Source organism: Colletotrichum costaricense, assembly GCF_030867565.1.
Source record: "Colletotrichum costaricense strain IMI 309622 chromosome Unknown Scaffold_3.1, whole genome shotgun sequence".
Classification (NCBI taxonomy): Eukaryota; Fungi; Ascomycota; class Sordariomycetes; order Glomerellales; family Glomerellaceae; genus Colletotrichum; species Colletotrichum costaricense.
Genome location: NW_026848232.1, coordinates 298,682 through 323,946, shown reverse-complemented (window position 1 = coordinate 323,946; position 25,265 = coordinate 298,682). Strand labels below are relative to the sequence as shown.

At 53.2% G+C, this 25,265-nt stretch overlaps 8 protein-coding genes across 8 annotated transcripts; 4 read left to right on the top strand and 4 right to left on the bottom strand.

Moving 5' to 3' along the window:
* Window positions 1-321: 321 nt before the first annotated feature.
* CCOS01_02910 (uncharacterized protein) lies at window positions 322-1,441 on the top strand (the record flags this gene model as incomplete). Its single annotated transcript, XM_060451097.1, has 4 exons — window positions 322-715; window positions 772-961; window positions 1,015-1,270; window positions 1,319-1,441. The coding sequence occupies 4 exons, from the start codon at window positions 322-324 to the stop codon at window positions 1,439-1,441; spliced, it is 963 nt and encodes a 320-aa protein (XP_060317362.1).
* Window positions 1,442-2,286: 845 nt separating this feature from the next.
* CCOS01_02909 (uncharacterized protein) lies at window positions 2,287-3,501 on the bottom strand (the record flags this gene model as incomplete). Its single annotated transcript, XM_060451096.1, has 3 exons — window positions 2,287-2,765; window positions 2,819-2,931; window positions 2,993-3,501. The coding sequence occupies 3 exons, from the start codon at window positions 3,499-3,501 to the stop codon at window positions 2,287-2,289; spliced, it is 1,101 nt and encodes a 366-aa protein (XP_060317361.1).
* A 792-nt stretch (window positions 3,502-4,293) lies between these two features.
* Window positions 4,294-5,576, bottom strand: CCOS01_02908 (uncharacterized protein; the record flags this gene model as incomplete). The annotated part of the gene is made up of 5 exons (XM_060451095.1): window positions 4,294-4,449; window positions 4,501-4,673; window positions 4,733-4,851; window positions 4,908-5,112; window positions 5,171-5,576. The coding sequence occupies 5 exons, from the start codon at window positions 5,574-5,576 to the stop codon at window positions 4,294-4,296; spliced, it is 1,059 nt and encodes a 352-aa protein (XP_060317360.1).
* A 1,023-nt stretch (window positions 5,577-6,599) lies between these two features.
* On the top strand, window positions 6,600-9,109 carry CCOS01_02907 (uncharacterized protein; the record flags this gene model as incomplete). The annotated part of the gene is made up of 2 exons (XM_060451094.1): window positions 6,600-7,131; window positions 7,188-9,109. 2 exons carry the CDS (start codon window positions 6,600-6,602, stop codon window positions 9,107-9,109), a joined length of 2,454 nt encoding a protein of 817 aa, XP_060317359.1.
* A 1,566-nt stretch (window positions 9,110-10,675) lies between these two features.
* On the bottom strand, window positions 10,676-13,681 carry CCOS01_02906 (WD domain-containing protein; the record flags this gene model as incomplete). The annotated part of the gene is made up of 1 exon (XM_060451093.1): window positions 10,676-13,681. One exon carries the CDS (start codon window positions 13,679-13,681, stop codon window positions 10,676-10,678), a length of 3,006 nt encoding a protein of 1,001 aa, XP_060317358.1.
* Window positions 13,682-16,142: 2,461 nt separating this feature from the next.
* On the bottom strand, window positions 16,143-17,973 carry CCOS01_02905 (cytochrome P450; the record flags this gene model as incomplete). The annotated part of the gene is made up of 5 exons (XM_060451092.1): window positions 16,143-16,285; window positions 16,390-17,090; window positions 17,144-17,212; window positions 17,271-17,748; window positions 17,808-17,973. 5 exons carry the CDS (start codon window positions 17,971-17,973, stop codon window positions 16,143-16,145), a joined length of 1,557 nt encoding a protein of 518 aa, XP_060317357.1.
* Window positions 17,974-21,844: 3,871 nt separating this feature from the next.
* On the top strand, window positions 21,845-22,042 carry CCOS01_02904 (uncharacterized protein; the record flags this gene model as incomplete). Its single annotated transcript, XM_060451091.1, has 1 exon — window positions 21,845-22,042. One exon carries the CDS (start codon window positions 21,845-21,847, stop codon window positions 22,040-22,042), a length of 198 nt encoding a protein of 65 aa, XP_060317356.1.
* Window positions 22,043-23,945: 1,903 nt separating this feature from the next.
* CCOS01_02903 (alcohol dehydrogenase 1) lies at window positions 23,946-25,066 on the top strand (the record flags this gene model as incomplete). The annotated part of the gene is made up of 2 exons (XM_060451090.1): window positions 23,946-24,006; window positions 24,066-25,066. 2 exons carry the CDS (start codon window positions 23,946-23,948, stop codon window positions 25,064-25,066), a joined length of 1,062 nt encoding a protein of 353 aa, XP_060317355.1.
* Between the last annotated feature and the right edge of the window lie 199 nt (window positions 25,067-25,265).

Below are 25,265 nucleotides of genomic sequence, written 5' to 3'. Positions count from 1 at the left end.
AGGCTGATACTGGCATCTTCTCGGCAGGGTTGCCTGATGCTTCACCGGGCTTGCTACTAGCCCCCCAATGCACCTTCCCCTTTTACGGACTGGACTCCTCGCCCTGGAATTCCACCCTCCTCCTTCCTTCCACTCTCCTCATTCCTTCCAATCTCCTCCCTCTACCCATAATTCTCCTTCCTCTAGGTACCCATATTTCTTCTTCCTCGCCCAGAAGCTCAGACTTATCTGAACTCACCAGTTTCTGTATGTGAATCGCTTAACTCCAGAGGCCTTACTCGCTCTCCAAACGCCATCCCACGACCAAGACTCGGAGGGACCATGGCTGTGATTGATGGCCTCCCAGAGATCAAGGTCTCCATCCGTATCAACGGATTCGAGGAAGACTGCATCGAGTACGACGATTCAGATCCTCCGAAATCCACGTCATCTCGGGGCTCGGCAACTCATACCACTTCCAAAGTCATCGAAAGTCAGGTCGATGCCAGATTTTCTATCCACTATGAGATTCGAAACCGCCGGTCTTGGATAAATGGCAAGAATTGGCTCGCGTTGGTGCTTCACATTGACGGCCAATACGTCGCCACATATTATCGTGGACCTGGTCAGCTGGTCAATCAAACCATCGTCTCAACCATCGATAGTTTTGGGGACAGGTTCAGCAAACCTGGCAAAGACATCAGAAGGCACTTCAAATTCGCGTCGATCAAAACAGGTATCTCCTCGCTTTCTCATTTTATCGATTCTGAGACGCTGACTTTGATAACGCAGCCGAAGAGAGCAACGAGCAGTTATCAGGAAATCAATCAATCGTGGAGCACCTCGGCATTATCGAAGTGACTGTGTTCCGTGTCGAGCTTGAAGGCCACAAACCCAGGACCCCGGCACAATCGAGAACAGAGAGCATAAGGAATGTCTCTGAAATTGCAATCAAAGGCAAAAACATATCACACAGTACATCGTAAGAAGTTCAACACCTTTATCTGATCATACTGCTAACTGTGTGGTCGTCAGCTTCACTGAAGGAATAGAGAAGAAATTAAGCAAAATGAAGAGAACATTCAAGTCCAGGGATGAAACCCAGCCAATTGCTCGATTCTTCTTCCGATACAAGTCTAGGGGTTCTCTTCAAATCGATGGCATCATTCCTCGAAATCCTGCTCTGAGCCCCTCTCCCGAGTTCTCTGCTCCACCCCCGCCCCAGGCCGTGGCAAACTTGCCGCTGGCAGATATCATGAGACTTGCCCAAGAGCGTCTGGACCAGCTGGAAGTAAGTGATTTCCTACTCAAGGTTATGTCAAACTGACAATTTCATCAGCCTCAAGTCAAGAGAGAGCCTGGAACCAGTGTGAAGCGCGAAGCGGACGAGGAGACCGACTCCCGTCCACGCAAGATCTACAAGGTGGACGCGGATGGAACGATAGACCTTAGCGATGACTGAGGGTATTATGAAGTGTCCGTTTTCAGACTTGAGAGGAGGAGGCCATGTTGGCCAGTGATACGGATGGTCTTTCGACTATATGTGTTAGAACGGGGCGTAAGGATACTCAAGTCGTATTTGTAGTTGTAGAAACAGAACAATGAGGGAAAGCAGTTTCTTCGAATCAAATCTCACTGTTCACTCGGCCATTCATAAGCGTGTGTATGCCTTGCTACTGCTACCTCTCGGCACAATGACGGAATAAGCAGGAGACGGGCCTCGAAGAAGATGAATAAGCAGACCATATATCTTAGTGACAGTGACTAGCCGTGGTTTAACGTGGCTGATGTAACGACTTTGAGCCCGAGAGCACATAGACTACCAAGGAATTCACATACTCTACAGAAAGCAGAAGCCTTTCGGGGGGTTTCTCGCCAGTCCGCTACTAACGGATTATATCACTGGATGTAGGCGTCACCGGAGCAAAGCAGACGCATGGCTTCTCTTTACTCATCAGGCCACAATTTAGCCTCATTTCACACGGTGTGCACAAGAATTCATCACAGGAAGCGTCAAAATTGGTGGCAACAGCTCGTATCTCTTTACCAGAGATGCCAATCTTGCATACGGAATCTACCTACTTGGCCGTTCAAAGTCAACCTTGTTTCCTTTAGTAAGATCGCACGAGTTACAAGTACAGCCGTTGTATCTATCTATCTCTCTCTTCCTTAGCGAGCGGCAGGCTCGTAGGAGTCCGCTCGTCAACATCGATCTCTCATTCGGACCACTCCTTTCCCACTTCGATGCCGAGGAACTTTCACCCCGCGTCTAGCAGCTTCTCTGATCCGAGCCATGACCTCTGATCCTCAGTATGTAGAAGTAGCAAGAAACTTCTTGGGTCTAGAAGGTGAGTCGTCGCCGAAAGCCACCGCAGCAGACCTCTTTCTGTTGAGTTGAGCGTGTTTCGACCGAGTCTCTTGAATCGAGACGGCCTCGTCATCCGGTATCTCTCCCCGAGGCTTCTGCTCCTTCGCGATGGGCTCTGGAAGCTTGGGTCGGATCGGAATGACTCGTTTGTTCAGTTGAGAGTCAAGCTTATCTCCCTTTTTGGGTAATATAGTAGTTGTCGAGGCAGGTTTCGCACCAGCGGTTGTCTGTGTCTGTGCAGAAGCTTCCGGCAGACCACGAAGCTTCGCAGGCAATGAATAGGAGGGTGTCTTGGCGTCAGAGCCTCTGAATCCGCCTCGATCCTGCTTTGAAAGGGCTGGTTTCTTGGACATGTTGATCAAGCCCTCACCGCGATTGCTCTCATTATTGTCCTTGGGTCTGTGTACGGGCAAGTCTCCTGAGCAATGTCAGTCTTGGGGAAAGATGAACTCGATCAGGAAATTTACAGACCTCTTGGTCCATATCTGAAGTTGAACCGGGCGATAGGACGCTCGTAGTTGAGCCGCTTCACGTCGTATGTGTCTGCCGCCAGGGCTTTCTTGACCTTCTTCCCAGATCCCAAGCTGGATTCCGCTGTTATCGAACGTTTTTGGCATGTATGAGAAGGCCGTGCTTGCAACTTACCGTTTGGTCTGAACTGATGACCCATATGCAGTAGTGTCGTCGAGTCGCTGCCTCTCCGGTGCACCAAGTAGCTTGACGATGTATAAATCAACGCGAATGGTACCTCGAATCGCGCTGCCGTCGTTCTTGGCCGCGGCAAACTTGAAAGGCTGTAAGACCTGTCGGCCTTCACTGTTCACTCCTGTAACTCCAAAGAACTCCATGGGGAATCGGCGCGATGCCCGGGCATCGATTACGGTCTTCGTATACAACCGCCGAAGAACCTCATTGTCGTCAAAGTGAATCAGCACCATCAGCCCCTCATCCTTGGCAAGGAGTCGACAAATTCCTGCGCCAAGAGAAGCCAGAATCGAAAATTTCGCTCCCTCCTTGACAGCGATGACTTTGCTGCAGCTGAATGGGGCGCTGTTTTCGAGGCTCTCTGCTGTAACGTCATTTCGTTCCGGGGCTGGAGCACCAGCGACGGTAATCACCACTCGCATGTTGATGTTGAAGTCGAAACCTGCCATCGCTCTAGCTTGCTGAACGAGAAGTATTCTCGTGGCTTGTCGGTGTGGTCGTACTTCTGCAACTCAACCGAGCTTGAGATCGACGAACAAGGCAGGGTTGTGGCTGGAAACGTTCGATTTGCAGCAGTCCAGTATTCAAATTAGCCAGAAAGGCCCTGGGTGTACCTTACTGTAGAGGGGAATCCAGAAATCCCTTCTGCCTTTCATTCTTCGAGTCGTGGGGCATCTGTAGGGTCAAAAATTCGCGGACTGGCTTTGGGTCATGTCTAATTGCCTTGGGGCAGGGGACGAGGCCTGACCGAGCCACCGCATGGTGAAGGAGCCATCAGTGCAGAGATCTATAGTAATAGTACCAGGAATTCGGCTCACTGCGTTTAATAGCACCTCTCTCGCGAAGGTGAGAAGAGACTCTTCAGTATTCGACTCCCTGTTGTGGTTAACTTCGCACCCGAAGTCACATAGAACAACAAAACACCTGCATACTTGAGAACTTTTGTATTTAACACAACTCACGGTGGTTCGGGAGTTAGCTTCCTGATGGACGTGAGTCCTACTGCTCTTCCACCTCGAACCAAGTCTTCTATCAAAGCAATGTCGACTTCCTTTCAACCAAACAATCCCCCTCGTCCGAAATGTCTTCATTTGGGGCCTTCCATTCAGTACAGTAAACTTCGGCCTGTGAATTTACCACCCCAACAAAGGCTTTGTTTGACGAATAAGACTCTTCCAGTGACCTCCATCCTGTGATAATTCCGTCTTTACAACAAACGCACGATCTCCTGGCCTACATCTCTAGTAGCCGCCCGTGAGATCAATAGCGTCATGGCCATTTCCCAGCTTGATAATCTTGTAAGGACGGGCCAACTGCTCATCAGCGCCATCCGTAAAATCACAGAAGTCGTCATAGCTCCGTTTGTTCTTCTGAGCTGAAGATTGCGCTTGCTCATCCTGATGGGGGTGTCAGTCTATGAACCCTTTTAAAGTCAATCATCACCCTACTTGGAGCTGTTGGTGTCTCTCTCTAGCAAGACGCTCGACCTCATCTTCATGAAGGTCCTCGAATCTAGGAAGGCTCGAATTTCCCAAGTAGGCCGGTTTCTGACGGAAGAAAGGCGCCGGGGCAGGCTCAGGGCTGGGGGTCTGGTGAAGGATCTCCTCAATCTTCAGCGCATCTTTATGATAGTCAGCCTTCTTCAATCCAAAGACACGCCTGTTACACATAGACACATACCTCGCGAGCGATACTTGAATGTGTAGGTCGCGAAGAGGGGGCCAGTGCGAATTCGCTCCATCGCTGCTCGATGGGCAAATCTAGGAGGTCGCAGACTCTTGTTCACCGGCGGGGTGAAGCTGCGAAGACATGGTTAGCATGATGGGTACATTCCCAGAAGAAAATTGTTACACACGAAGTGCCATGGTAGATAGGTCGGCCCTTGATAGCTTCCTCGGATATCTCGCACTTGTTGTACTCCGGCTCGCGGAACGGTCTCTCCAAGTTGACCCATCTGTTGCGGCGTGGACCACCAGCGAATCTGGCAAGTCTGACGCGCACCTCGATTGTACCAAGATCCTTGGCACGCCTCCATTCGCCATCGGTAGCGTCTTGGTCAACTGTGTGGAAAGATCAGCATCGAATATTGTTAGCAGTCGAGTGATGCGGTGGATTTACCTGCAGTAATCGTCTGGAACTTGAAGTTACTCTCAACCATGGCAGTTCTATGCTGGTTGGGATGTCTCTTGCCTTTGAAGGCAAAGTGCCAGCCTCCATGTTTGAAGTCATCATCGTAGCAGAATCGCTTTCCCATGAAGTGGCCGTCGAGGAAGAGAAGGAAAACCAAGCCTTCATCGTGATGGATCCAGGGATCAATAGTGGCATCGTCCAAGACATTGACATGAACTGCGAACTCGGTACCTTCCTTACTCTCAATGTAGTTGCGGGCACACTGCTCGTAGTCGTCCATGTATCTCTCATGCTCATGGTACGGATAAGGGTCGGGGTATTCGTCAGCGTCTCGGTAGGCTTTCTTGAGGCGAACTGAAACACTGACAGCGGGAAGGGTATCGATAATGGCCATCTTTGAGGGAAGCCTGATTTGATTCGTGGTGTAGAAGGTGTGATTTTGGAAGCTGTGAGCAGAAATTGAATGATCGTGAAGATTTTGGCGGCAGAAAGAAGAAAGAACAGAGAGAACCGCAACCTTGGAACGTTTGCCCTTTGAACGAAATACTGGTAGAAGAATGTGAAATAGTGAGTCCCCTAGAGAAAGGACTGCGGTGGGATCGAGAAGAGAAATGGAAAATAATTTGTGACGTGCCTCTGGTGGAAGAGGGAGAAGTGTGGCCGAGAGAGGATGTGGAACAGGTGGAAGGCTTTGGGGTAGGTGTAGACGAGAAGCCCGTCACTTCCTGATCCATACCTTCCATCGTTGTAGATTCGGCTCCCGCCTCAAGTTGGTGATTTTCCCATGGATAGTAGAAGGTGCGCTTAGCAGGCAGGCACCTGCCTCCTTCCTACTTAAAGAGATATTCCGCGGCCAGCCATGGTAAGGTCTGGAGTGAATGAACTTACGTCTTTTTGAGAACTACTGCAACATAGAGCGTAATAATTATGAGAGAATTCTCAATGTGCAAACGGCATAGATACTCAGATACCTAACGATCAGTTTGATTAGAATCCCTTGAAGGTGTGGTGTTGAGATCGTGTAAGTGACATTCATGAGAGTGGGTACGTACCGCTCCGCTTTCCGTCCTTGCCGTCCCCGAATCAGAGGACGGGACTGCTGAGGTAAGGCGCCGAGGTGACAGTGACGCTAGAACTGTGAAAGGAAACGGGGACGTGGATCCCACCCCTGCAGCGCGCGCCGAATGGGGCCCGCCCGACTCGCAGCAACGCTGGAGCTAGCCCAGCTCGCTCAACTTCCATCTCCCGCCAACTCGGAGAGCCCATGACGTTCAATGCACCTGTCAGGACTCCTTGTCCATCTCCAATCCACGAAATTAGACGCGACGATGGTTGATACCAGACATGTGATGACTACTTGATTCGTTGCAGCCTCAATCAATCCTTTTCCCTCCCCTCCGCCCGGACGAGCGCCATCATGTCTCCAGAGGCCTCCAGCAACATTCGAGTCTTTATCCGCTGGCACGACCAGACCGTCTTCGCTGGCGAGGAGATCAAATGCACCATCACTTTCAAGAACATTGCTCGCGATCCGAATCAACAACGGCAGTCCCAACGACTCGCACCTGTAGACCGACCGAGGCATGTCTCGCCCTTGCTAAGAGGCAAGTCTAGCGCTGGCTTGACCCCGCCGAACTCAGCTCAAACCCGCGGTCATCGATCTGCTCTATCCCTCAATGTACCAGTCGCTCAATCGCGAAGCCGCGCGGGCTCAGTGCCGTGGACACCATCACATCCTCCCAGTGCTCTTGAGCACCGTGGCAATGGCCACAAGAAGTCCGTTTCTATTGTGTCAATTGGTTCCACAAGCACCGTACCCGACGACAATCAGAGTAACGCTAGCTCCGTAAAGGCGCATCGGCCTGGTCGCGGTCATGCTCGGGCATCCAGTCTACAGATTGTGCCTCGGGGGGCTGCTCTGGGGCTCGGTCTCACAGCGCCTCACTCTGGTCAGTATTCTGGTTTCTGATATTGATGCAGAGTCTAATTGTCAACTCCATTACAGCATCACCGAGGCACATAAGCTCCCCTTTGTTCAACTCGACATCCGCTTCCGACACACCCCCATCCAACTCGAGATCTTCGACCGCACCGAATACCCCTGGCGTGGCAGGCTCACAACGTCCCATGAGATCGCCTTCCAACGCGCTGGCCGACTTTCGGTTTCCAATGGTCCAGTCGCCACTGTCGGACACGCAAAGCACACCGGTAGCGTCACACCATGATGGGCTATTAAGTCCAAACACCGAAGTGCCCCCAACCCTGGCTATACGGAACAAAGACGGCGTACTCACCAATCCTATCGAGCATCCTACACCAGCCATGCGAATACTTTCGACGACAAGCATGGGCGGAGGAACGCCACGCAGCAGTGGGGAGTTCTACTCAATGAGCAACAACTCTACGGAAACTCTGGCGTCTGAGTATCCAACTCAACCCACGCGGGGCCCTATGCGGCCGCCGCATTTCCGAAAGTCTTCCAACTTTGCCTCACATAACCCGAGGCAACCGGAATCGTTGATGATGGGCTACGCTCAAATTCAAGGCTCATTCACCCTGGATGGCTCACTCATCAACCTCGGGCCGTTTGAACAGGTCAAGCGAAAGGCCGTTGTCGGCGGTCAAGGAGGTGGTGTCATTGGTGTAGAGCCTGCGAAACGGGATAGCGGACTGCTTCGAAGTTTCGGTTGGGGGAGTATCAGCAACTCAATCGGAGAGCTGCTTGGAGCCGGCGAGGTCAGCAGCATCAAAGATATGCGCGGCATCGCCAGTGCCAAGTCTGTCCCTTTGCTCTCGACTCCACAGTCCATCTTGTTTGTGGACTTGAACCTGGCTCCCGGAGAGCACAAAGCTTTTGAGTATTCGTTTCAGCTCCCAAAGGGCTTACCGCCGACACATAAGGGAAAAGCAGTGAAGATCTCTTACAATCTGGTCATCGGTACGCAGCGAGCAGGCGGCTCTAAAGAGCAGCAGGTGCGCTCCGTTGAGATTCCCTTCCGGGTCCTCGGCAGTGTAAACAGCCATGGAGAAATTCTTGGTCATGATCTCATGAATCCATACATTATACTTCGCGATCAGGCGAAAATCAAGACTGTCGACAAACTGTCGACTCTCAGCGAGATCAAGAAGCTAAAATCGACCAAGACGGATGCAACGATTAATGAATTCCTCGTATATGTCGACGAGCTTCTAACAAGGCCACGGCAGGGGTCCAACGCAGGGCTGCTATCACCCACGGCATACCCCAGCTCTCGGCGTCCATCAGTGTTTGAGGAGGCGACGACGGCCACAGAGGCCATTAACCTGGCTATCATGCGCAGTAACCTGACTTCCGAGGGTCAGCAGAGCCCGAATCGCTTCGAAATTGCCCGCAACGGACAGCGAGTGGGTGTCGTTATGCTTACACGCCCCTCGTACCGTCTGGGCGAAGTTGTTACTATGGCCATCGACTTCACAGACGCCGAGATTCCCTGCTACGCGGTTCATTCCTGTCTCGAGTCGGCCGAGCGAGTCGAGCCGCATTTGGCCATCCGCTCAGAAGCCTCCATTCACCGCGTAACGCGGAAAGTCCATGTGTCTGCGTCGGAGGCGACGCTCTACTCGCGGAGAATGGTCTTCACTCCGACCATTCCTATTACTGCGACACCAGAGTTCGTCACCACAGGTATCTCATTCGAATGGAAGATCCGCGTGGAATTCGTGGTGCCGAGCCAGGAGACCGAGCTGGAGCGTGAGGCGCCTAGCACGCATCCATTACTAGAAGAAATATCCCGGGACGAGCGCGGAGGTCTAGTGCTCGTGGCAGTAGAAAACTTGGCGTGCGAGAGCTTCGAGGTTGCAGTCCCCCTGCGTGTATACGGTGCCGTGGCAACGGGGCTCGAGAAGCTGGAGCGGGACGAGGCGTTGGAGGAAGGACTCGCTGTTTGATTACGATGATGTGGTGGGATCATACACACCACACATGGTGGGTTTGCAAGGCAGGGCAGATGGAGCCAGACAGAACGAGGAGATTCATTCGCGGGCGTTGGATAGAAAAACACTTATTTTCTGGAACACGGCACCACCGTTTTTTTTTTCTTCTTCCGCGAAGCAATTTACAGAGACTTTTCACTATTCTCATCACCCCAAAAAAAAAAAAGAGTTCACCCCCCCGGTGCTGGACTGGGGGCTACATCTCTTGGTGCTCATGCCGGGAAATTCTGGTGCTCATGCCGGGACTCGAACTCGGGTGCTCTCGTATGCGCTTAGCCTGTCGTCGAGTAGGCTGGTTGGCGTAGACAATTGGTGTTGACCATGAACCACTCCACCACCCAGCCAGTTTGACCTGACCCGTCGACCTAGACGGGCGCCTGCTGGCTGGTGACTGGAATTGGGTTGAGGGGGTATATGAAGGCTTGCTTCTGGGTATTCGTGTTGTGTATTCGGGTGGTGGCGGGAAAAAGTTATCGGATGAAGGTTCGGGAGGAGGAAGGTGAGGAAGGTGAGGAAGGTGCCAGGGGGTGGGTGGTGGGTGAGAACCGCTGTGTCTCTCCTTGGACGGGTTGCCTCGAGCAGGCGCATTTTACAGACCTTTCTAGCTAGGCAGGACCGTCTGTTTGAGCAGGTTTGGGTGGTGGCCGTATTGCTTTCCTCACTTTGTATGTGTGCAATGCGGCATGAGTCTCCCTCACCCTGCCTGCCTTGCTTCAAGGTCACATCAGGCCCGACTTCATGCAGTAGACTTACATGATCAGTCATTTCAATAACTCAAATCAGCTCATTACGACTTCACTTGGGACCTGGATCGATCAAGACTGTAGTAATAGCTGGTCAACGACGAGGTACACCTCGTCATGTTGTATTCTCATTGCCCCTAAGAACAAGCAGAGGGGGCAAAATATGTAAAGATGTAAACCGAAGAGAGCAGGCCCTGAGGATCAAGTAGTCAAGGTTGCAAAAAGCCGCTAGAAATCGGCATCCAAATTTCCCTCGTCCTCTTTTGTTCGTATCCACGGTGCCCAAAGTAAGGTGCCTCCGGGTGTAGTGTAAATAGTATGTTATCCCCCCAATCCCCTGACCTCCCCAGACCACTCCCGCATTTCTGTCCCATTATGTCCTTGGGCACATTGAAAACTCCTAGCTCCAGTTCGCCGCCCCTGCCCCCTCAGGACTCCGTGATCTTTTAATGTATGTGGCGGATGTGTCCCTCTTTCGCAAATCAAAGGAATAAAAAAGAAAAAAAGTCGCTACTGCTGTGTCGAAAGAGTGACGGATAAACAAATAGACGATATTTACCGACAATTCAAAGGTAGGGGTTACGATGCCCCTTTCCGCCTGCGATATCCCCAAAGTCCAAGGCTGAGCACATCTAGAATTTGTGCTGTAAAGTAGGTCGATGATCAATCTTCCCCCCAACGCCAGGGCTCTTTTCCAGTTAACGCCGTTATATCCAGCAGGTGTTGTACAATGCGGGTTCGGTCGGAAGGATTGATGTAATAATACAATGAGAGTATGTTAAGGGAATGATGTAGAGGTGGTTTCGCCGCTGGCAGTGTCAGGCCGCACGGCCAAGAGCTCTTCTTCGCGCTCCTCGCTAGGAGTTTGTACTTCTCTCCCTTGAAAGGTATTCCGTAGCTTTTCGTCAAGCATGGAGGCCAGACGCTCCTCATACTGGTCTAGGAGACCACTCAGGAGGGCTGAGTCGCGCATGGCCTTGGTTCTCGTAGCCCTGTCGCCGAGGGCGGCCGCTGTCAGGCGCAGCTCTTGGTCGATTTCAAAGATGACGTCTTCGCTTAGTGGCTCCGTAGAGGAAAGCTTCTTTCTATAAGCCCTCAACGTACGACAAGCCTGCTCTGTAGCCATGTTCAGGCTGCCAAATCCGCGCAAGTTGGGCGAGCTCTTCTTCGGCGGCAGGCCCAAAGACGGAAGCGAGGGTCGCCTAGATGCCCTCGACTTCGGACTGATGGGCGGACTGCCAGACCCGGACGAGCGTCGTGATGGTGTGTCTTCAGCTAGCGGACTGCTTTGCATTCCTGTTTTGGGCGTGCTCACGCTGTTGTTGCTCAAACCGTACCGAGAAGTCCGACTTCGAATGGTCCTGGGCGGAGATCGTCGGCCACCCTGAGCAGAGGCTGGACGCTGAAACTCGGCCAGCTCTGCTTTGGAGAGAACTCGTCGAAGTGGTGGTCTGGTGGAAGCGGACCCGTCTTTCATCGGAGATGGATCTCTACTTGTAGATAAAAGAGTTGTGTTGTCCGTCTCCATAGACCAAAGCATCACGGTCCCGTCAGATCCTACACTGATGACCCTCTGGCACCCATCTTCATCATCGGTCAACGTGACGCCGTTGATAGCCTCTGTGTGGCCCCATTCTCTGTCTACAAAGTGGCCCGAATGAGCATCGTAAAGACGGACGGATTTGTCCGTATTCGATATGCCCAGCAAGAAGCCCGACTCTCTCCCGGCAGGCTGAGTGAAAACTAGAGACTCCAGGATAGCAGTCTCAGCTCCGCTTTCATCAACGCACTTGAAGCAGTTAAGAAGTCGGCCATTGGAAAGATCGTATTGGCAAATTGACCGATCCAGCATGGAGACGAATACAGTCCTCTCATCCTGACCCAGGGCGAACGACGTTGGCGCTGCTTTCAGGGTGTTTGCCCTAGAAGGAAGAGCCGCAAGCTCGTCTTCCTCATCCTCTTTGCAGACTATGTCATAAGTTTGCAGTGTCCTATCCATGGAACAAGTCATTATCTTGTCCTCAGATTGGACTAGCACTTGAACAACCCTAGCAGCGAATTCCAGCGTCTGGAAGTGCCGGAACTCTCCACCCGACGTGCGGTGAAATAGTTGCGCAGTCCGGTCTCTGCCCCATGTAGCCAGAAGGAACTTGTTGTCGTCTTCATAGATGCTGACACCCTGACAGTCGGACGAATGAGCTTTCGTCTCAAGCAAGCATTCCTTCGTGGTCAGGTCAATTACCCTCAGAACACCAAACTTGTCGGCTGCTACAAGCATCTTCCCAGCTCTAGTCGCTCGGACCACATTGAGCTGATTGACGGGGTCCATCTCGCTCTCAGGGATGACCTGTTCAATGGGCACATCTAGGGAGCACTTGATTTTGCCCTTCATGTCCCAGAAAATGACCTTGCCAGACCCGGACCACGTGAAGAAATCTGCACCTTGGTCGTTGGGCTTTGACATTGATTGAATGCCCAAAATCTGGTCTCCGTGTCCCGGTATAGAAACGTGTGACGGGTCGTCCACCGTTTGGCCCGGCTGATAGCTCGAGCTCCAAATATCTACGGTGTGCTTCTCATCGATGGTTACTAGGTTTTCTGTCAAGAAACCCATAGCTACCAGACCAGCAGGCGCGACGCTTTTCGATAGAACACCGTCTGGGAGACTCTCGAGGACGGCCTTGACGCTGAGAGTCGCGAATTGGCCCTCTTTTCCTGAGAGATATGCAGTGGCATGTCTGATGGTGATGGAAGTGATCGGAAAGTCGACAGTGAGTGACTTGACGAGCTTTGTCTGTTTGCCGTCATCCTCCACCACACAGACGTCGCCAGCTTCTGAGCAGATGATTATGCTCGTTTCGTCGACGACAGCCGCGCAGTTGAAGGTACCATCCAGGAGCGATCCGAGTAGGACGTTGCGACCGTTGAGGACTCTCTGGGGTGTGGAAATGCCCTCATTGAACCTCGTCTTCAAAGGGGAAGAGGTTTGAGTCTCCTCGATTTTCCAAATCTTGATGTGTCGCACACCGAGCGTGACAAGGCTGCTGCCCATCCAGACCATGCCCTTAATAGTGGAGGTACACTTGTTTTGCTGGTACAACTTGGCAGCACCCGTACGAGGGTCGATTTTCCAGATGTAGAGGAAGCCGTCGTTGGCCGTACCCAAAGAAGCAAGCCACCTGGTATCTGCCGACCATGCCACTGCATTCACACCAAACCCATGCTCGCTGATGGAGACCAATGGAACGTCAGATGATGCGTCCTCGAGGTTGAAAATGAGCACGCGAGGAGCGTAACCCGTCTCTCCGACTGCCAAATACCGCCCATCTCTACTCAGCGCAAGGCACGTCGCAGCCTTGATGCGCTCGCGGCTGGTCCACGTTGATCCCGGAGAGTCGTTCCAACTTTGCGATTCCCGGACCCCAATCGCGGCGCGATTCCTGCTATCGTTGGCCTTGGGCGTGGAAGGCGCTGAGTAGTTGTTCAGCAAAGTTGTCGAGCCGTAAACGGGTGTCGCAGTCGGGCGGGCTCGGTAGAAGCGCTGGGCATAGTGTTCACCGTCTACATCGACAACAACGACGGCGCCGCCTGCTATGTAGGCAAAGGAGGAGTTTACGGTATCGAAACCGGTTGGCGAAGCGCAGGTGGTGCCAATGACTCGTTTGAGGGAAAGTCGGGACTCGTGAGGTAGGCGCCCTCGGATTGGTGTTCGGTTAGATCGTTGTTGAAGGTAAGGGGAGTTTCCCGGCGTCAGTCTGAGCCGGTTCGTGGGAGTCGCGCTCATTATATCGCCATTGGCTCGCGAGCGTTGTCGCAAGATTAGTCTGAGATTACGAGTTGTCGGAGAAGAATTACGTCGCAGAGGTCACCCCCAGGTAGGTCGGTGACGTGATTGAGAATGCAAAAGAAAGAGTGTTTGTCGCGGAATTCGCTATCGCAAGTCCAAAAGAGAGTATGGCAAGGTAGGTGTAGGTAGGAGTCGGCAAAATTAGTGCGGTAGGCGCGCCGAGCGGTGTAAGTCGAAAAGGTGAAAAAGTTGGTGTCTAAGTGGCTGATGGAAAGCTGCGAAAGACGTCAATTTCTGTGTCTCAGTCGATTGGTCGAGACAATCAATTGTGCATAAAGAAGGAGGGAACGTACAGTGACATCAGGCGGGCAAACGTTCCCCAAGCCCTGCAGGAATTAATGGGGTGTTCCAAAAAAGAAAGAAAGGGTGCAGGTATCCGAGCGTGAAGAAGAAGAAGGAAGGACGCGATGTGCCGAGAAAAGTGAAGAGGTTTTGCGGATGGACGGTTTTCCAACGTCTAGCAAGCAGCAGCAAGCAGGTCGGCTGTCAATCCTCGGGGTTGGAGCCGGTTGGGCGAAGGAGCAGTCTGCCGGGAAGGGCCCTGGTGGTGGTGGTGGTGGTGGGAAGGAAGTGATGTGCGGTGCCTGGGTTGCCTTGCCCTGTGCTTGTCGGTCCCGTGGGAAGGACGGTCGCCTGTTGGTCGCAGCTTGCTGCAGGTAGGAGCGGGAGAGCTGAGGTGGGAGAGCAGAACCTGGAATGGGGTTGCAGCCAGTTCGAAGCACCAGTAGAAGTGTGGGAGAGCATGAGAGGAGAACATCGGCAGGCGGGGGGCATTCAAACCAACTGGGTCGATTTGCTCTTTTTCTGAATAAACCCTGTCACTCTGTTCCCTAAACGGGTCACTCTAACCCACCAGCTGGAGGGGTTATTGAAGGGCGGTCTGGCGGGAAGGATCCAATCACAAATCTCGTCACACCGAAGCTTCACCTCACATTAGTACGGATAGGTAGTACCTTACTTCGCACACTTTCTACTAATCGTTTCTATAACCGTCTCTACGACAGCCAGACATTCCTATATAGCGGTCATACCTGAATCATTCGTGTTACTCGGTCGCTACCGTTGACGTACCAACTGCAATCCATACGCAAGAGAGAACAAAGGAATTCTTCGAACGGGGCGTGTTTCACAAGACTACGATGAAGAAGTCCACCATTCCTTTATTCTCTTGATGTCATAGCCCAGGTGATTTCCACAAGCACGTCTCACTGGTCATTCTCTAGCCACAAATTTTTCAAAAGAGACAGCCATTGAGCTTGATCTTAAGAGAGAAAGCTCGGTAGGAGTTCCGAGAGTCCAAGCCCAGCGCCAGTGACCCCCAACTTCTGGCTCTCCGTCTATCCGTGATCCCGTTTCAATTGACAGGAAGCCCTGAAGGAGAACGCCCCCTGCCCCGAAAAACCAAACATCCATACGTCTGGCCGTCAGCCATCAGCCATCAGCCCAAACATCATTTACCCCCGCGTCCGTTCAGAAAAAGGGGTCCGGCCGTTCTTTACTATTCATGTTCAAGCACAGATTGAACGAGGCCCCAACATCGAACGGCACACGTCCCTTAAAGACTTCAGATCTCTCACATCCAAACCCTTGACACACCAACACTGACAACGCACCCATAGCTAGCATACGCGTCTCCTGCCACCTGCAAAAACAACTTTTGTGTATCAATCTTTAGGTGCCGTCTTACCTCTCTCTCTCACATAAACCGTGCGCCCGCGCCCGCTTCACTAGGTCACAAGATACGTGACATTCAATATACGACTGGGACGCCGCGAGTCGGAACCGGCTCATGGAAATGAGCTGCTGCCAGGGGCCCCTGTCGCTCTTTAATGCTCCCACCGCAGTGATTGACCGCCGATGTCGTAACCAAGAATCTCTCCCCTGGGGCTCCCTCGGGCTGGTGGTAATTAGATCCGAACGGGTGCGACGCAAGACGTGCTCACTCCGCGTTCAGATATGTGACAACCGATTTTGATATCAGTCGCCGTCACTCTACTCCGTATTCAGTGTTGCCGTATCACGCCATGTTGAGAAAGAGAATGAGCCGCGTTTCTGTACCGCGCAAAGCCAACGACGATCCTTATGAAGCGTATCAAAACTTCCCGAAAAAATCTCATTGACATCCATGCCGCGGAGGGACTCGGCGACTCGCTAATCGATCAAACTATCGACAAAATTATTTCCCTCCTAGTCGATCATCCTCATCTCACTATAACCTTAAAAAGGGCTCTTCGTTACCCCCATGTCCCATAACACGAAGTCAGCCAGTGTCGCTGTAGTCCTTTTTTGTGATTTATTTTCGTAGATGCCACTGCGGCCCTTTGTTTTTGTCTTTTTTTCGTTACATCGTCGCAAGGACTGAGAAACACTCGCTGCCGTCTTTGCGGCTTTTTGACAATTATGCCATCTCACCATCGACAGCCTCAAAAAGCGCGATAGGTACGCCATGGCCCGGCGCGCCGACGATCTCGGCCCTGATGACCTGCGCGTTCCAGTCTCCGCGGTACTCGAGCCTGTCAAACTTTTGCAGAATTCTCGCCACTGGGTGCGTGTTAGCATTTGCTCAGCAATATCACCATATTCACAGTACATGGCCCGAACGGAGAGATGAAAAGGTGCAGGGGGGGACAAGGACGGGCACTCACTCGTATAAGCCATCTCCGTGTTGGCGAAGTTTTGTCCAACGCAGATTCTCGGACCACCATTGAACGGCACATACTGCCATGGCTTCGGCTGCCAGTGCTCCCACCGTTCGGGGCTGTAGATGGCCGGGTCCGCAAACGTCTCTGACACTTCAGGATATAGATCCCGCCTTCTCTGCATGGCGAGCGTGCTGTACACAACTGAATCTCCCTCGATCACGGCGATGTCGGGGTTGCCATTCCTGCCAGGCAAGGTCGTAGTCGTCAACGCGGAGCGTACATTGAAAGGCACCGCTGGGTACAGACGCAGAGTCTCCTGGAGGCAGTTGGTCAAGTACTTCATGCTCTTGAGGTCCTCGTAGGTCGGTGCCCTCTTGGGTCCCAAGGTCGTCAGGATCTCAGCGCGCAGCTTGGCATATGTGGCAGGGTAGCGGGAAAGCTCGTAGAGAGTCCACGAGAGCGTTGCAGCAGTGGTGTCACGCCCAGCGAGGAGGATAGCAACGAGCTGGTCGCGGATGACCTTGGGGTCGCGCGTGAAACGAGCAATGTTGTGAAGGAAGGTGAAATCCTTGTCAGACTTGGAGAGCTTCTCGAGCTCTGATGGCGGCAAGGCTAGAGCCTCTTGGATGAAAGGGTGGATAAACTCCTCAATAACCTTGATGCCGCGCTTGTAAGTTCCGTGGGGCAAGATGTTCTCAAAGGGTCTGGCACTGGGTCAGCTCGGCTGATTCTGTTCACTTTCGTCAAGGACACATACGCCATGATTGTGTAAAACATTTGATAACTCTGGACTTCGTTGAATGCGTGTGCAAAGTGATGCTTCGGGCTGTCAGGTAGATTAGCATCGCGTCAGGGCCAATTGTAGGTATGAGTGGTCTACTCACTTGCCAAGACTGTTAACACCATGTCCAAGCAGGAAATCGGTCGTCACATCAAGCGTCATACGGTAGAAAAGATCCGAGATATCAAAGGTGACTCCTGACGCCGGGAACTTGTCCATCATGATGTTGGTCCACTTGTCAAAGATGTGTAAGTCGCTAACTCGATCCTTGATGAACATAGGCCGGATCAAGCTCCGGTTATCCTGCCACGTCTTTCCATCCGTAGTGAAGATGCTGTCGCCCAGGAACGGAGACCAGACTTGATGAAACATGGGCCCCTTTCCAAAGTCGGCAAACTTGGAGGTGAGGACAGTCTTGATGTGCTCCGGCTCTCTGGTGATGAGGAAGCGGAGCTTGCCCGTGAAGCCAATCTCGACTGTGTTCGGAGACTCAGGGGTAGCGACGCTGAAAAGAGTGTTGAATCCCTCGAGGAGCTGGTGCCTAAGTTGATAGCGCCCAATCCGCAAGAATACCGGAATGGCTTCGCACTAATTAGCCGCCCGATCTTTGGTGCGGGGAGAGGACCCTTCTCATTGTTACCTGTAAAGGGGTTGGAAGCGATGACTGGAGCTCTCACACCACCAGACTTTCTGAGGAGATACTCCATTCTAACCCTGAAGAACACCAGAAGGAGAAGGTAGGCTCCAAAGATGGAGCCTCCGATGTAGAGCGGGTTAGCCGCCGTCAAGCTCTCGAGTAAACCCATCTTGATGGAAGTGCGAGTTGAATCTCCCAGCAATTACACTAAGTGAGGGTTCCTGTAATGACAGGTGTCTCCGGGACAGGTGAAGAGGGGATTTTGAGGAGAAGAAAGGTTTTAGAGATCGAATTGCAAATTCAGGACTGTAGAATTTCTGCAACTAGGGACAACCAATGTTTAGCACCAAGGGACTGGGCAGGAGGTAGGAGCAGCATCGTCTTAACTGAGTTGTTTCAATCCTCACCGAGCGGCACATGTAAGTGTGCTTGCTCAGGCCGCGGTTAGGTTCGACCCTCCACTTGGGGTATGCCTTCACTTGTTTCGTTTGGACTTGGTGGTCATCATCTTCAGGTGAGAAGACGATTGGCTAGAAGACCTAGCTCATGCATCGTGATCGAGCGTCTTACACGGACCATCCCAGGATCTGCCATGCAACTGCACTTGTCTCAATGTCACTAAACCAGCGTCAATCGTCTGGGCTGCCCGTACGTTCCGACACTTACAACGCAGAAGGTGAGCTGTAAAGGCGGGGGGGACTCGGCCAAGCCCCCGCATGACACTGGCCAATGTCTCCGTTGAGTCTAAATGGCTTCCGATGCGAGGACAGGACGGTGTCACATCACGTCCGGATGCTTGTTTGGCATGCAAGCCGAAAAAACAATTCAGGATGGCAAAATAGGACCAGGGCTTTGGAGGAAGCCTTCCAATGCTTAATCTCGAGGATCTGGGGGCAGGTATTCGCAAAAACAAAGGGAACAGGACCGACCGCGATTCGAACGCGGGGCCTAGAGATAAACTGCGTGTCACTGCAATCTCTCGCTCTACCACTGAGCTATCGATCCTACTCAGGTATTGGATGATTTTCAGACCCGAGTTTGACTCTATGGATCGCTAGTTCTGTCGGCCCGCTCCCCACGCAAGCCCTGACCGGCTCCACAATGGCGGGAGATCAGATCCAGGTTCATCACCTTCAGGAGCCAGTCGGCGAAATTCTCCTCATGCCAAGTTGTGTGATGTGCTGAATGGCACCCTTGAACTTGTGTATTTCGACAACGCGGAAGTGGCGTGCGTGACAGCTTTGACATCAGTACCAGATGAGAGCGTTTATCGAAGCAGAAACTTCAGCTTGGGCTGCCTCGTGTCAAACTTGGACAGGTCACAGCGTAGACTAATACGCCAGACCGTTTCTCCCCCTCTGGTTAGACTCTCAGCGTTGTCGCAGCTGTCAAAACTCCAGGTCAAGGTATCGTACAACCGTCGTATCACGATCGGCTCGAAAAGGAAACGATGTCGCCCTGCCATAACCAATGGGATTATGATCGTCCTCACTCCATCTTGAAACCCTTTGTCAGTCTTAGATCGGACAGTGCACAGCCTTTGGAGCGTTCATCTTGTAAACGGCATGCCTTTTCACTTGAGATGAAGCAATTTGTCAAAATGTCGGAAGAATAGCAAGAAATTGATGGCCACCACTTTGAATGGCTCCTGTAAGCTTGCAGGTAACCATCCAGCCCAGGTCCAGTCTCGACATTCGTAATCACTTCTTGGATCTGGCGATGAATTCCCGTGATGTTCATCTCGCTCAGTCGTATGCTGGCATTCGAGGAAGGCTGCTCCAGAGCAGTGACTGAACGATGCCGCTGCCACCCGCAACATGAGAGGAAAACATAAAGTGCTCCGCTTTCGTAGAGGAGAGGCAGGCTGATGCGCGTTGAGCTCCGTTGCCCCAACCTCGTTCCTCGAAATCTGAGTGCTGGCTGTCGAACTTAATACAAAGCCAGAAGCGGATATTTCGTTGATAAAAGCTTCTCGACAGGACCGAGAAATTTTGGTGGCATATGACTGCCCAGCTCGGGATATCGGTTACTGCCAGAAGCCCCGAACCTGCGCCTGATTCGATGGCAAGGAAAGTGACTTTTCTCCGCGTAGTTCGTAGAGGCCCATGGGGATTGCGCGGGGTCTCCTCAGCCCCAGATTCACTGCTCTCCACGTTGGCCAGATGTCTCTGGCAGTGTCTTCCGCTTTTCCGGAGCAGACTGGGCGTCTGTTTCCGTCCCCGACTGACTGAGGTGGCCGAAACTCGCAGGGAACCGGTAATCTCAGAGAACAACCCTCCGCTCGTCCTTGAAGCCGCCGCACTACCGGATCCGGGGATGAACCCGGGCGTCAGCATTGACTGGGGTCTCGAGACATAGTGCGCCGCACACAGTGTAAGTTGTTGGCAGGCAAAGTAAGGGAGTTGACCGAGGGTTTCGAGCTGCAGGAGCTTCCCCGCAAAGCTGGAGAAGCAGGAAGAGTGGTTGGTTGGGGTTCTGAGCGTGTTGAGGCAGGATGGGATCAACTGTTTGAGTGAGAGGTTCAGCTATTCATAGGCGGTATGCGGGGAATAGATGGGGGAGGGTTTGAGATTCGCGGGGCCCCATCCGTAGCCGCCACGCTTGTGGGCAACTCTGTCAGACGCAGTGGGCATTGTCTGCGTCAGGAGGTTGGATTTGCAAAGCTCCCTTCGAGCGAAGGTGTGGAGGCTGGCCCTCATTATTGGAGTATGTCGGTGGAGGTTTCGCAGGCAGGTGGCAGCGTGCTGCGGAAATTTGGGGGAATACAGCATGAGCAACGAGCTTGCAGCCGAAGTTGCAGCGTGAGGCGTGAATAAGTGGCACCAAAGGGCGGGGGATTGTGGGGGGACAAATTCCTATCAGCTAGGGTATTAGCAGTAAGTCCAAGTGTTGAGGCAGCGTATGCTTTGTTGTTTTCCTACCTCTCCTCTGATCCAGGGATTATGTGTGTTGTGTGGCCGTATCGTGTGTCGGACGGGGCGTGGTGTTGTTGAGTCGGGGTTGCGAGCTGCATGATCCGCAGGTCCCGCTCTGGGCGAACGGAGATGAGGACTCTGAAGCTATTCGCAGCCACCTCCCTGCGACTTCGGACTAAGACTCGTGCGGCTGCTGCGCCTTTCCAAACATGGCACGCAGTAGACAATGTCCACGAGAACCTAGGGAGGCTCGTCTCGAGTTAGCTACCTTTTACGCGGCTCGTGGTTGCTTGCTTGGCACTTGTCCGGCCAGGTATGGTCGAGTTTGCTGAAACCTATGGGGGCATTACACGCATCATCTGGAGCTCTGTATGGAGAGGGTTTGGCTTTGGATTCGATATCGTGGACCAGAAGTTGGCACGGAGCATGTGAATTGTACAGTGAGATGGTGTTGTTGTTGATGATGATGATGAACAGTGACGGAACCGTCGACGGGCGGGAATTAGACCCCTGGAACGGTCAAGGCAGCTGGACTGTTTTCGGCGGGTTTGGTGGTGTGCGGCATGAGGTGGTGTGTAGAAGAAGGAGCGAACGATGCCCGGCGTTGGGTGCTTCTGTCCCAGTAAGGCCGTTCAGATGCCGAGAGATCGCAGCGACAGGCGTCAGCGGAAGGGTGTATGGACCCTGTAAGGTAGTCGATCTCCACCAGAGCTTCCACTGCTTGATCACCGCCACCAAATGGCCCAAATGCCAATGTCGAATGAAGATTGTACGGCGTATTCTCAGTGTACTCATAGTATGACTAAGGCATGGAAAGTACTTTGTAGGGTGGGGAAGAAGGTGCGCATCCCGACTATCCGCGTTTCCTGCTTTCTGGACAAGCGAGTGGTGTCATGATATGACGGACCTTCTGTTGTTCTTTCCCAATGGCTCCGAGCAACATTTGTTCATTGCGGGAGTTCCTTTCAGGTGGAAACGGGCAGAGAGGGATTAAAAAGAATATCCCAGAATAAAAAAAGGAGGCTCACCAAAAGACGAGGATCTGGACATGGATCCGGCAGCTCCCGAAATGGGGAATGGGCTCTGCGTGGTGCTGTTATCCCACTCCTGTGGCGCGGGCCTGCCATGGCTTTGGCCGCATCTCATTCGTCCCATCTCGTGATTCTCCATCTTCAGCTTAGAATCTGGTGCTTTTCTGGTAGTTCTTCGGCCCTACAGCTCAAAATCTCTTCAGCAACACCGCAACATGCAATCCATCGGCCCTGTCTCGCAACTGCGTCAATTCGGAACAAGTCACAATGGATTCAAGATGGATACTGCTAGAATCCCACTCGGGCTGCCTCGCCTGCATGTTCGCCGTCACTTTCGGTCTCGTATCTATCAGATCAGATCAGGTCCGCCGATCCAATCCAGACGCAAAGAACATGCAGGAAAGCAAGTTGGCATCGGTAGCATTTGATGGTGCGTAATACTGGACCGAAGCTGGCAGACACACGCAGTTGACGGTACAGACCTGCCAACGAAACCCAATCCAACCTGTCGGCGACGGCCGTCAACCAAACAAAGATGCTTCAACTTCCAAGAACAGGAAGAAGAGGGAACTCTCAACACGGCCGTGGTTCCACCCTTCCCACTGCTCACAGTCAGACCTGCAGACGAAGCCCACTCCCCACTCGCCTCGACGTCGTTCACTATGGGTTGCGCTGTGCTCCGACGTCAATCCGCACCTGTCAGGTGGAGTTGTCGGTTCCTTCGTCAATCATTCCCCCTATCCATGCCATGGACGAGAAGTTCAATCGAAGGAAGCCTCGAGAGTCAGAGTCGAGAACGTACCAAAACTTCCATCTGCCCATGCCTGCTGTCCTAACGCACCAACGCCCTTGATCCTAGCTCACATATCCCACACCATGTCAGCGCCTTACTGTGTATAGTGGTGCGTGTGTAGGGTCTTGAAGTGCCATGGGGCGCCTTATGGCCTATCCAGCCCGTCGTCCGCTATCCGCGCCTTCGGTCGACAGCAGCCGTTGCATCGACGATGCATCCCAAAACATGCCTCGAGTGCCTCGAGTGCCTCTTCGTGGTACCTCTGCACTGGGGAAAGCTGCTTCTGAGGCCAATCACGGTCCGACACCGCCATGCTCTTACGCTCCCGCTTGCCCTAACAACGCGCGGGGTAATACTGCGTGAAGGTTCCCTTTGTACCTAGCCTTCTTTTCCAAGGAGGCAGTAGCAGCACTACAACTTTCTCCCCCAACCCGGTGGAGCAAAATCGCGGGCAGCCCGTTACTGCGAGCCTCAAGCCTGCAAGTGCAGGCAGAGAACGACTCGGGACGTGCAGGAAGCGCCGCCATGGAATGGAACCCGGCGGGAGCCCCAACCCGCGCGTGTACGAGTACGTACCCAGGTGTACTGCACAGTACATGGCAGTCTCCGGGCAGAGAAACCAACCACCACTCTTCCCTTTCTCCTAGGTTCTCTAACAACCTCTCAGAGCTGTGCTTGATGGGCGGTGATCCGGCCCACCTGGGACCCGGCCGTGTCCTTGGCTTTCCTCACATATTTTGCAAAGAGTTGGGGGTGTCAACTGGGTGTGTACTTTGTCAGTTTTCTATGGCGTGTCTCGAACTCCTTCTGCCACTGTGAGGGGTAAAGCTCCTTAGACTGCGGTTCCTGGCCTGTCGTCAACATCATACGTTTTTTGCTCTAGCCTTGTCCAGTGGATGCCCAGTCGGCCCTGATACCACACCTCACCTCACTCGTCCGAGCCGTCTCTTCCCAGTCCTTCCTGCTTTGCCTCCTCTCGGCTTGGAAGTCTCAACCCACTTTATCCTTCTCTCCGGTACTGCTTCACCATGCCATGCTTCAGTTGACATGACGGATGTACCAAAGTATCTCGCCCAGAACGTCCATCCCTGACACGAACCGTCCGGTGCCGTACCGAGCTTCCCCCAGCTGTTGGAGAGCAGACCACTGCCACCCTCACCACCACCCCCACTTCTCACTTATACCACCGTTCCTGGCCATGTCCAAGATGTTGCTTTCATCTCTATATAAGACCAGTGTCGCCATGCTCTGGTTTCCCGTCTGATCAGATCAAACGATCCAAGCTCAACAGCCTTCCATCTTACATTCCAATCTCTTCTTCTACTTCATAGGAAGATCCCAGATTTCATCTGTACTTCAGAGACATCTTCGTACACACATCTCACCAACACAAACCATCATAATGGCCGCTCCCGAGATCCCCACCGAGCAATGGGCTCAGGTTATCGAGAAGACTGGAGGCCGTATGTAACCACAGCATCCCTCATACCTCGTTCATATTATCGCTAACATGATATCCTAGCCGCCGTCTACAAGAAGATTCCCGTTCAGAAGCCCGCCTCTGATGAGGTCTTGATCAACGTCAAGTACTCCGGTGTCTGCCACACCGATCTTCACGCCATGATGGGCGACTGGCCCCTCGACACCAAGATGCCCCTCGTCGGTGGCCACGAGGGCGCCGGTGTCGTCGTCGCCCGCGGCGAACTCGTCAAGGACGTCGAGATTGGCGACTACGCCGGTATCAAGTGGCTCAACGGCTCCTGCCTCGCCTGCACCTTCTGCCAGGACGCCGACGAGCCCCTCTGCCCCCACGCCCTGCTCTCCGGTTACACCGTCGATGGCAGCTTCCAGCAATACGCCATTGCAAAGGCCGCCCACGTTGCCCGCATCCCTAAGGACGTCAGCCTCGAGGCCGTGTCCCCCGTCCTCTGCGCCGGTATCACCGTCTACAAGGGTCTCAAGGAGTCCGGCGTCCGTGCCGGCCAGTGGGTCGCCATTGTCGGTGCCGGTGGCGGTCTCGGCTCCCTGGCTCTGCAGTACGCCAAAGCCATGGGCATCCACACCGTCGCCATTGATGGCGGCGCCGAGAAGGGCGAGATGTGCAAGAAGCTCGGTGCCACCGAGTACGTCGACTTCACCACCTCGTCCGACCTCGTCGCGGACGTCAAGAAGGCCACCCCCGAGGGTCTCGGCCCCCACGCCGTCATCCTCCTCGCCGTTAGCGAGAAGCCCTTCCAGCAGGCCACCCAGTACGTCCGCTCCCGCGGCACCGTCGTCTGCATCGGCCTGCCCGCCAACGCCTACCTCCGCGCCCCCGTCTTCGACACCGTCATCCGCATGATCAACATCAAGGGCAGCTACGTCGGTAACCGCAAGGACACCGCTGAGGCCCTCGAGTTCTTCCGCCGCGGCCTCATCAACGCACCGTTCAAGACCGTCGGCCTGAGCCAGCTGAACGAGGTCTTTGACATGATGAAGAAGGGCCAGATTGCCGGCCGCTACGTCGTCGACACCAGCAAATAAGACGAACGAGACAAGATCTCGAAACAAAAAGTTGGGGGGGCGTAATGTGAACTCTTGAGAGACCAAAAAGGTTGGGGCCTTAACGGCGGCGGTTGGGTGGCGGGCGGCAGTGGTTGTGTTTCACGGCGGGCGAGTGGATGAATCTGACGTCTTTTTTTTCAAAGGGGCTTTTGCTTAGGATACCTAACCTGGGAGGGAG